At 41.8% G+C, this 12,053-nt stretch overlaps 1 protein-coding gene across 1 annotated transcript in view; it reads left to right on the forward strand.

Moving 5' to 3' along the window:
- Window positions 1-12,053, forward strand: part of DNAH8 (dynein axonemal heavy chain 8) — a 325,600-nt gene that overhangs the window by 261,895 nt on the left and 51,652 nt on the right. Inside the window, exons 85-86 of the mRNA XM_061398067.1 lie at window positions 7,425-7,541; window positions 9,595-9,696. Coding sequence (XP_061254051.1) covers window positions 7,425-7,541; window positions 9,595-9,696 — 219 coding nt within the window. The remainder of the gene's footprint in view (window positions 1-7,424; window positions 7,542-9,594; window positions 9,697-12,053) is intronic.

Below are 12,053 nucleotides of genomic sequence, written 5' to 3' on the forward strand. Positions count from 1 at the left end.
TGGCTTATATTTTTCTACTGTTGGATATAAAAGCCAAATACCTGATTTGTTAATTGGTGAATTGATTCTTCCCAATTTTCCTGGATGTCCCTTGCTTTCTACAACATGATATATATACTTTTGTCCTTTAGAGACTGAATAAAAGAAGAGGGAATTGGTTCATGTCACATAATCCGAAGCTTCTGGACTAGGGAAATTGGTGGCAAAACTCACCCTCGGCTCTCCAGTGCTGACGTGGAGACAGAATTTTGGGTGAAGTAGAAGAGAATAGCTTTATTGTTTTGTCGGGCAAGGGGGGCCACAGTGGACTAATGTTCTTGAAACTGAGTGTACCAGCCTGGAGCGGGTAGTGAGGAGTCGTACACTCAGCTCGTGGCCATTCTTCTGACTGGTTGGTGGTGAGGTAAGAAGGACTCAGCATCATCAGTTGTTTGGTTCCAGCTGGTCTGATGTCTGTGTGTTTGTGGGCAATATACAGGTAACTTCTACCTGGTGGTGGTTCCAGTCTCTGTAAAACAACTCAAAGGATGTGGCTCAGAATATTGTCTGTAGTCCTTGAGGAAGAACCAAAGGTCCTTGACATTTTTTTTTTTTAATGACTAAGCTATTATTATTTCTTCCTTTTGTATTTTCTCACCTCTCTGATTAAATTTTCGACTAAAGTTTTTCTACAGACAGAAGGCAGGTGAAGGACATGGTTGGGGGGGTCTATTCTGGGAAGAGTCTGCTCACTTCCAAGGGGTTCATGTTGGAGTCCATCACACATGAGAACGCAGGACCAAGTGGTGTAACAGCCACCCCCGCCTGCCCTCCAGTGTGTTTCTCTTACCGAACCATGGCTTGGCCTCATGCACCCCACCTCAAGGGCATCATGTGTTATGTGGATCCTACTCTTATCGCAGAGGATGAAATGAGCAGCCCTCCTCTCCTGCAAGGAGGGCAAGTAGATTTGACTGATCAAGGACAACTGTCTTGGGTAGAAGAGTGGCAGAGGGTGTCTTGAGGTGGGAGCAGGCTTACCCAGGGGGAGGGGGTGACCTGGGGGCCACCATGGAAACTTGCATAGATGCACCAGCCAATTCTGCACCAAGTTCTGCTCACTCCCGACTCCCCCAGCTTCCCTCCCTCCTCCTCTAGGAACTTGGCTCTGAGGTTACTGCTGCGGAGTCAGCTCTCACTGCAGCCAGCTGTTGTCTCTGCCTCGGCCAGCCAGTCCTCCTGCCCTCCCCATGGGAGCCTTGCATCCCAGTGCCCTGGTGCATGCCTCCACTTACTTGGCCACTACTTCTTGAGAACAATTCCTGCATCCTCTGAAAGATGACTCGCAAGGGAAGCGTCCTTCTGGTGTCAATATTCTCTCACTACCATTTCCCAGAAGCTCCAATGTAGCACTATCCTGGGCTTCAGAGCAAGCCCACACTCACCCTTCAGGATTTTAGTTTTAAATATATCCTCCTCCAAAGTCTGGGTCTTCTGAAACTCAACAATTCCATCTGTAGTCTCCTGCCAACAGTTCCTGCAGAAGTTTAGGAAAACATTGGCTGTTTTGCTCCCCCTGATGATCCCTGTACTGCGCCTTGTGGCACACCACATTGGACCCTGAGCATCTTAAGCAGGGGTCCCTGTTTTGCTCCCCCTGATGATCCCTGTACTGCACCTTGTGGCACACCACATTGGACCCTGAGCATCTTAAGCAGGGGTCCAGCAAACTGAACCTGTGAACATCTTAAGCATCTCTCTTAAGCATCTTATCTTAATGACTGGATCCTCAGCCACTGCTTGGATCCAGAATCCCTTGGAGGAGGCATTGTGGTGAAGTTCTCAGACCTTTGTAAAATTTTCCACGTGATTCTAGTATTCAGTGAGAATGGAGAATAACTGCCAAAGAGCCACTGCCCTTGGGGGGAGGTGTCGTTAGTCATTTTTATGTCCTTTTCATGGTTTGGATATTTCTCTTTCTCACTTTGGCTTGCCACATTGAAGCCCATGTTTGGGACTTATGAGTGATACACAACTTTGTGAGGTTTATTACAAGAGTCTTTGATTAGCAGCTCTAACTGCCTGCAGGGGCAGTTGCAAACTTGGAAATTTTACCATGGCTATTAAAATATTTGTTAATATTTAATAAAAATGGCCATATCTGTGGGGCTCAGGGAGTACCACTGTTAACAGTTCCTCATTTAGAAAAGTGTTTACTTTTCTGACTTCTTTTTTAGGTTTAAGCCTTGACAAATACTCAATTAAAATTTAATAGTCTGAATACCAGTTCTTGCTTTGGGGAGGTGTGATAATAAAGTTCTTAGTGCAAATCTCTTGAAAATAATTATAGTAACATGATACAGAATTTTTTAAAAATATCTTTTACACGTTCCTGTATAAAAGGGGTCAGAACCCTTTTTCCCAGGGGTTCTGACTATTTCTGTTAATTATTTTAACCTATTGTTGTTTCTGGAGAAGGCAATGGCACCCCACTCTAGTACTCTTGCCTGGAAAATCCCATGGACAGAGGGGCCTGGTGGGCTGCAGTCCGTGGGGTCACTAGAGTCAGACACAGCTGAGTGACTTCATTTTCACTTTTCACTTCCATGCATTGGAGAAGGAAATGGCAACCCACTCCAGTGTTCTTGCCTGGAGAATCCCAGGGATGGGGAAGCCTGGTGGGCTGCTGTCCATGGGGTCGCACAGAGTCAGACACGACTGAAGCGACTTAGCAGCAGCATTGATGTTTCTCTTATATTGTCCAGTATGGATTTTATTTTTTATGTTCGCTCCAGTTATTAAATAAATAGGATGCAATGCTCTAAAGAGAGCCTTGCTTTGAAGATGAGCCTGAAATGATTCTGCACTGGACTGTGGGAGAGAAGATCGTTAGGCTGAGGTAGATTCTAACATAAAACTGGAAATGGCTTTGACATCGTTAAAATGATGATTTCATTGAACATCTCTTCAGTGTTCTATGGAGGGTTCCACATTTCCATATTGTGTTGGTAGTTGTGTTTTATATATCCTTTGGAACAGAAAGTAGGAACTGTATTGGTTAAATTCAGTAGGGAGTAGACTAGTCTTCCTAAAATCATGACTCTAGAAACTGAATAATGGATTAACAACTCCTTTCTGCTGAGTCAGGTTTAGCTCTTTCTTCTGATGTTCAAATCTGTCTGCGTTCCATCCACCCCTGAATCATCACGTGGGGCTGTGGTTCCAGATGTACTCAGCAGAGGCTGTCCCCTGCTGCAGTGGCACAGTTCTGCAGCCTCTTTCTGGACAGATCGTGAGCTCTGCACTCCTGTCTTTGCTCCTGACCTTGACCAAGCTCAGGATTCTTTTCTCCCTTCTGTTCAAACACCAGCTGCAGTTTCGTTCTTCCCAGGAGCCCTTGATTGAATGTCTTCTTCAAGCTTAACGTCTGTGAAATTTTGACAGTTAATTATACTTACTACCGTTTTGTCCTCCCCTTGTTTCTAAGTCTTATTTTCTCAGCTAGATTAAAACTTCTTGCAAATGCACTGATTCTAATATTTTTCTATGATATCACCTAGGACTCATAATTTCAAAAACACTAATTGGATCGGAGAGATTCAATATTCCAAATATTCCAAATTCTAGCAAAGTCCTCTGCTTTTGAGCTTCAAATGAGTTCTTCGGTCACAATGGTTTGAGTCTATCCTGGTATAAATCCAAGGTGCTACTTCAGTTCAGTTCAGTTCAGCTGCTCAGTCGAGTCCGACTCTTTGCAACCCCATGAACTGAAGCACACCAGGCCTCCCTGTCCATCACCAACTCCCGGAGTTCACTCAAACTCACGTGCATTGAGTCAGTGATCCCATCCAGCCATCTCATCCTCTGTCGTCCCCTTCTCCTCCTGCCCCCAATCCCTCCCAGCATCAGAGTCTTTTCCAATGAGTCAACTCTTCGCATGAGGGGGCCAAAGTACTGGAGTTTCAGCTTTAGCATCATTCCTTCCAAAGAAATCTCAGGGCTGATCTCCTTTAAAATGGACTGGTTGGATCTCCTTGCAGTCCAAGGGACTCTCAAGAGTCTTTTCCATCACCACAGTTCAAAAGCATCAATTCTTCGGCACTCAGCCTTCTTCACAGTCCAACTCTCACATCCATACATGACCACAGGAAAAACCATAGCCTTGACTAGATGGACCTTTGTTAGCAAAGTAATGTCTCTGCTTTTGAATATGCTATCTAGGTTGGTCATAACTTTTCTTCCAAGGAGTAAGCATCTTTTAATTTCATGGCTGAAGTCATTATTTGCAGTGATTTTGGAGCCCAAAAGATAAAGTCTGACACTGTTTCCACTGTTTCCCCATCTATTTCCCATGAAGTGATGGGACCAGATGCCATGATCTTCGTTTTCTGAATGTTGAGCTTTAAGCCAACTTTTTCACTCTTCTCTTTCACTTTCATCAAGAGGCTCGTTAGTTCCTCTTCACTTTCTGCCATAAGGGTGGTGTCATCTGCATATCTGAGGTTATTGATATTTCTCCCGGCAATCTTGATTCCAGCTTGTGCTTCATCCAGTCCAGCGTTTCTCATGATGTACTCTGCATAGAAGTTAAATAAGCAGGGTGACAATATACAGCCTTCACGTACTCCTTTTCCTATTTGGAACCAGTTCCATGTCCAGTTCTAACTGTTGCTTCCTGAACTGCATATAGGTTTCTCAAGAGGCAGGTCAGGTGGTCTGGTATTCCCATCTCTTGAAGAATTTTCCACAGTTTATTGTGGTCCACACAGTCAAAGGCTTTGGCATAGTCAATAAAGCAGAAGTAGATGTTTTTCTGAAACTCTCTTGCTTTTTTGATGATCCAGTGGATGTTGGCAGTTTGATCTCTGGTTCCTCTGCCTTTTCTAAAACCAGCTTGAACATCTGGAAGTTCACGGTTCACGTATTACTGAAGCCTGGCTTGGAGAATTTTGAGCATGACTTTACTAGTGTGTGAGATGAGTGCAATTTTGCGGTAGTTTGAGCATTCTTTGGCATTGCCTTTCTTTGGGATTGGAATGAAAACTGACCTTTTCTAGTCCTGTGGCCACTGCTGAGTTTTCCAAATGTGCTGGCATATTGAGTGCAGCACTTTCACAGCATCATCTTTCAGGATTTGAAATAGCTCAACTGGAATTCCGTCACCTGGTGCTACTTAGGTGTTGTTTTTTTCTTAATTGTCACTTATAGGAATCAATAAGTACAAAAAAAAAATAGCAAGAAAGTGAAATGACCTCATTTGTGAAAGAAAAGATACCTAGATTTTGTCCTTTTTTCCAAGAGGAATTAAACCATCTGTGATTTTAGTGAACCAACCTAAGAAGTGAATGTTCACAAATAAAAATTGATAGTAATGTAAAATGAAGCAAATCTCAGCATTAGGACAATTTTCAAAGATCACATTTTAAGGAACAACTGAATTGCAGTCACTCAGTGCACGTAAATGGGGACGTTTCTGTAGAGCCAATTTAACCAGCTTTGGTAATTGGAAAGGAAGAATTATTCTTCATTCAGTCTCCTGTCTAACTGACCAGCAAATTTTAAAAATTAAGTCAAAATGGGTAAAACTATTTTAGAGATGATTCTTTCTTTTAATGGGAAAACATTTGCATTTTAATTATAAGTGTATTTTTGCATTTTTCACTTTGAAGTCTTCAAGATGGAAGTAATTCTAGAGACTCAAGGGTTAGCCGAATGCGTTTTTGTGTTAATGTCCTATAGATCCTCCAAGCCACCCTTGCTCCTGGAACAACCTGAACGAGGCTCACCTGAGTGAGCTCTGATTAGGACAAACTCTGAATACCAATTCTGAACTCTTAAGTTCAAATTCCTGGGAGAGGGGATGTTGTTGGTCTTGGGCTGGTTGTCCACCTTTGATCTAATTAGCTAGAGTGGAAATGGGAGTCCCTCCATACAAATGCCTGATACCTGACAACCCAACCTAAAGAAGAACAGTTCTAGAAATAATGGTAGCAGTTTACATGTCTAAGGGTTGTTTGTCCTCAGTCTGATCTCCCAGGGCCAGGACATCTGGACCCAATTTAATTTTGATTTAGGATACACTTAAAAGCATATCCTGTGCGGTGTGTGTTCAGTTGTGTCCAACTCCTTGTGTTCAGGAGTCTTTGTTACTCCCATGGACTGTAGCCCACTAGGCTCCTCTGTCCATGGAATTTTCCAGGCAAGAATGCTAGAGTAGTTTGCCATTTCATTCTCCAGGGGATCTTGCTGGCCCAGGGATCAAACCTGCATCTCTTGTGTCTCCTGCCTTGGCAGGTGGTTTCTTTACCAAAAATCAGTAATTAAAGCTTCTCACTTTCTCAGTTTCTTCTCTGACTTGTCTGTGAATTTGCCCAAATGAAAATTCATTTAGATTCCTTTAAATGGTAGTGTTATTCATGGTCTAAAGCATGGAACAGCTGCAGAAAGAAGTATTGGAAGAAAACCGTGTGTGTGTGTGTGTGTGTGTGTATCTATGTCTGTGTATGTGTGTTGGGTTAGGGAAAGCAAAAAAGAGAAAGAAAAGCTAGTACACATTTAGAGGTAGAGAAGTGGAATTGTATCTTCCCACCGATGTATCAGGATTCTACTCTCCATGAGAGTGACACTTGGATCAATGGTCAGGAGCTAACCTGAATAAATAATTGAACTTTTCTTAGACTGACTGTGTGCTGAGGCAGGGAAAGCTGATGGTATGGTAACATTTGAGTTAATATATGTGGTTTGCTAGGTGATCAGGGTCTGAAAATATCAGTTCTGACACTCACATACCTTTAAAATGGTCTCAGAATATCAAAGCAATTGAGTCATTTGGCTTGAGCCCTGTTTGATTATTTATGAGTAATTTGATGATTTGAAATGATTAACCACTGTTTCACAGGAGAGAACAAACAAGGGCAATATGTTTTAAGGCAGGTATGTCATGTTTTACAATAGAAAATGTTTAGTTTTCAAAATCTGAAACTGCAAGATTACAAAGTGATACTAGCAGGGAGTCTGAACACCCTGTGAGCTTAGGTTACTCAACTTGAAAAGCAAAAATTCAAACCCTTACACTTCACATTTGAAACTTTCAAGACTCCAATTTAGAACAAGTGAGTTCCTTCAACAGGTGTTTTTTGAGCACCTACTGAACTTTCTTGAGCTGACAGTGGAGACCTAGATTTTTTAAACCCCGGACTCCAATTTGGCAAATAGCCGGAGATTTGCTTTTTTTTGTCAACCATCTAGAGCCAAGGAAAAGTATTTCTAATGTTTGCTGTATCCCAAACCAAATAATGGTTTGGGATATATTCTTTTATGATGTCAACTTACTTCAGTATCATGCCTTACTTTTACTGTAGTTTGTTTGAATAATAAAAAGGAATCAGCTGCAATACAAGTTAAAAACCTCACTCAATACTTAACTTTTCTTTGGTGTTTTTAAGGAGCGACGCAAATTTGGTCCCTTAGGATGGAATATTCCTTATGAGTTCAATTCTGCCGACTTTTCAGCCAGCGTTCAGTTTATTCAGAATCACCTTGATGAATGTGACATTAAGAAAGTGAGTGAAATTATTTCTTTTTGTTTGTTTGTTTTCATTGCTGTCTTTAAATCAAAGTTCTAGAGACATTCACAGTCTGGGATATGCAGTGACCCTGCTAACGTTCCCCCCAGTTCTTCCAAAAGGGATCAGTCATTCCAATCACCTGTTTACTGGTCCAGCCGTTTCCAGTCACACCTCGACTGCCCATCGGAGTGCACTGGGGCTCTCCATTTCACACTTGTGTCCCCCACCCTCACCCTACCTCTGTCTGTCCCAAGCACATGCACCGCAGAGTCAGAGCTGTGATGGATGAACTCGTTGTTTTCAGAAACAGCACAGCCTTCTTCACGTCACATCCCAGTGCCTCCGTGTACTTCCAGAGAAAGTATACCTTGAATCAGACTTTCCTTCCTTCATCTCACTCATGCCACCTCAGAATCCTCAGAAGTGAGAATGTTATCTCCCAGCCCACGTGGAATTTCCTTTGCACCCTAAGTCACATCTTAACAGATGCTATGCAGATAAATAGCAGTGATTTGTAACAACATCACTGGTCATGTAGCACTTCACAGTTTTCAGGGTACTCGTGTGCAGGCTCTCATTTTTATTTTCACAACTGGGTGAGGCAGATACAGAAGGCATTACCATCATCCCTGTTTTACTGATGGGGTACTAGGCTAAGGGCTTCCTTGGTGGCTCAGATGGCAAAGAATCCACCTGCAATGCAGGAGACCTGGGTTTGATCCCTGGATCGGGAAGATCCCCTGGAGAAGGGAATGACCACCCACTCCAGTATTCTCGCCTAGAGAATCCCATGGACAGAGGAGCTTGGCGGGCTACGGTCCATGGGGTTTCAAAGTGTCGGACAGGACTGAATGACTAACACTAGGCTAAAGAGAATAATGGACTTCCTCAGGGTCACTGGACTAAGAACACAAACTCAGTTGTTCTTTCACATGTGTGTTCCAAGGAGTTCGAAATCTGTTTTTTATTCTGTGATTTACAGCAAGTTTATGAGCCTCTCAGAACCTGTGTCTTCATCTATAAAATGGTCATGGTTTCCAAGATGAATAAACAAGTTAGTATTTGTGTGTATGGTGTGTAGTCAGGACTCAGTAAATACGAGTTGCCTGTTGTCTCTCTTCCTTCTCACAGTAGATACCTTCTCACAAAGATAATCATAGCTTCTTCAGTACCAGTATGATGAGGGTGAGCCGTGATGAATTGTTATCTGGCTAGGGGAGAAATCTAGAATCAAACCATCATTTTTCCTAGAAATTACAAAGGGACATTAAATTTGAGTATGACATTTTGATGAAAAAATTATATGGGTTTGTATCTGTGATTGTTTATCATTTTTTATGTACAAATGACAGTTATCTTGAAATAGCTGCTTTGAAAGGCAATATAGTTGAAAAATAAAATTTTAACCAAGAGAAAGTAAATAAAAATCAAGCATCCTTACTTCTCCTACCCCAAATGTATTGAAACTTTTTAAAAATAAAGAACTACTAATATCTGAAATGTGTTGCTTATATAAGATTGCTATGGAAATTAATAAATGGTTTGATGTAGTCATAGCTCACACAATGACTCAGAGAAAGATTGCATTGCAGAAAAACCTTGTGAATAATTTTCTAGATGTTCTCATACAGATTCAGAAAATATATTACTAAGAAAGCATATTCAAGCATTGATTACTTGATTTTTCTCCTTTCCTCATTTAACGTGACTTTTTTCTGCTCTAACAGCTTGGCATTACTATAATGAACATTATTGGTAATTACATCCATAGACTGAAAAATAGTCTTCTTTTTCCCCTACTTTACATAATCAATGAGCAATATATTCACTGATGTTTAATATTGTAAGTTTTACTTTGGTGAACAAACCATAGCAATTCAAGTCGTGTAAGAGCAAAAGAGTTATTAATATAAGATAATGAGTAATTTTAAATGCAGTCTGGCTAGTGCTTCCCTTTTCAGAGCTTTCTTTTAGAGAAAGAATTGAAATGTTTAGAATTCTTTGTTTGGGTTGACAACGAATAACTCTTTTCTATTTTTTAATAAAGGGTGTGTCATGGAATACCGTTCGGTACATGATTGGAGAGGTGCAGTATGGGGGCAGAGTCACCGATGACTTTGATAAACGTCTACTTAACTGCTTTGCTAGAGTAAGTCAACTTAGAAAAAAATACCATAGATACACATCTCATTGCATCTTCCTGTTAAATAAGAATATTTTTGGTTCGTAATAGGTAAGCCAAACTGAAAGGAAAAAAATATAGAGCACAGCCGCTGAAAAGAATCGGCCAACCATACCAAAACCAAACCAGCTAGCAATCTACTTGTCCAAAACAGATCAAAGGTCAACTCTCAATGATCTATAATCTTCTTCTGTATAGACTAGCTGCTCATGTCCACCTCCCCTCCTATAAAAATATTGGACATAATACCTCTGTCTTTTCCTCTGAAAAGAGGAAAAGTCTTCAGGGCAATTTCAAGCCCCAAGGTAAGTGATTGGAGAATGAGCCAAAATTTGAGTTTTCTCATCTCTTTCCATTAGGACAGACAATTGAAAATTGATGAAGTGGTTTTTTTTTTTCCCTCAGTGCCCAGTAAAATCTGCATAGGTCATGTGAGCAAACATTTTCTAGAAAATATTATCTCTTAGCAATTCTGGCTTTCACACCAAGGATGAATGGTATAAGTACATCTGCTGCTGCTGCTGCTGCTGCCAAGTCACTTCAGTCGTGCCTGACTCATAGACAGCAGCCCCATAGATGGCAGCCTTCCAGGCTCCTCTGTCCCTGGGATTCTTCAGGCAAGAATCTATCAGACTCAAATTGTTCTTAAAACTTTTACATGTTAAAGACGCAATATACGTTACCTAAGTGGGAAAAAAAATCAGATATAGGAGTATTTTATGGTTATTTGGGTTCTTTGCATTAGGATCTAAATTGGTAATTCTTAAGTTTTTTTCCCACTTTAACAAAATTGAGACCTCAACAACAAAGCATAAGCTTTGGGGGTATTTTGGTAAACTGGAGGTTGACCAAAAATGTGAATTGTTTTTCGACCTTTACTAAGGTTTTTCTTAAAACTGTATTTGGAGAAAGGTGGATGATGATAAGTGTTGGTAAGGATATGCAGAAGCAGATCTCTAGGGAAGTAATTGAACAAAACTTAACCAAAACTAAGTATTATGGGTAGATACATCCCAGAACATTTCTAGGGGAAAAAAAGCCCACACATGGATATGTATAAAAATGTCATGGCAAGACTGCACGGAGCTGCAGGTGACCATTGTTGGTTGGATTCTCCGGAAGTGGACTCTTAGAGGGATTCTGCCTGTGGTCCTCCCTTCCCCCAAGGGCATGATCTTGGTTGAGGCAGCTCCCTTCCAGGGCAATTCCTGGGAGGGACAGTGTTGTGAGCCCTCAGTAGCCAGTACTCCAGACAGCTGGGGGAGCCAGTGCCTGGGTCCCGGAGAAGGATTTGGTGGCACATCACAGCATCCACTGTGGAGATGAACAAGCCTAAGAGAATAGATAAGAAGCCTGAGAGAATAGATAAGCAGTAGTGGGTGAGCACATGTATTGCCATTGCTTACCCTTCAAAGGTGCACTGGTAGCACTGAGTCATATCAAGGGTGTATGATGGGACTACTCTCTGAACCAGAATCCCACTCTTGTGTGTATGTCGCAGAGTAATTCTCAGACAGGTTTGTGGACACGTACAAAGACATTATCCGTAGTATTGTTTGGGAGAGTGGAAAGTTGAAAGCAACCTGAGGGTCTGTCGGGTTGAGGAGTTAGAGGAGTTAAATGAGGAATTAGAGGAGGAATAGAGGAGTTAAATGTTGTATGCCTGTCATGGAATACAATGCAGCACTTGGAAGAAATGGTCCATATGACATCATGCATAAATCTTAGGAACATAGCATCAGGTGCAGAGCTTTCAAAAATAAAATGAGACCTATAGAGTGGTACCTGGGTAATTTCTCAAGGACAAATACATACTTTCAAGGACATATATCAAGTATATTTAAATAGAAGTCCCCAAAGAGGAGACTGCTGCTGCTAAGTTGCTTCAGTTGTGTCTGACTCTGTGCGACCCCATAGATGGCAGCCCACCAGGCTCCCCCATCTCTGGGATTCTCCAGGCAAGAACACTGGAGTGGGTTGCCATTTCCTTCTCCAATGCATGAAAGTGAAAAGTGAAAGTGAAGTTTGCTCAGTCGTGTCCGACTCTATGAGACCCCATAGACGGCAGCTCACCAGGCTCCTCCGTCCATGGGATTTTCCAGGCAAGAGCACTGGAGTAGGGTGCCATTGCCTTCTCCAAAGAGGAGACTAGGAGTGAATATAAGGGCTAAATGGGAAAAACTAAAGTGAAAAGGGTCTAGAGACCTGAGAATAACAAATGAATATGATGAACTCACCTCTGTATCTGAGATTTAAAAGAGGAAACAAAAATGGCAACCCACTCGTGTTCTTGCCTGGAGAATCCCGGGGATGGGGAGCCTGGT

Source organism: Bos javanicus, chromosome 23 (genome assembly GCF_032452875.1).
Source record: "Bos javanicus breed banteng chromosome 23, ARS-OSU_banteng_1.0, whole genome shotgun sequence".
In the NCBI taxonomy this organism is placed as follows: Eukaryota; Metazoa; Chordata; class Mammalia; order Artiodactyla; family Bovidae; genus Bos; species Bos javanicus.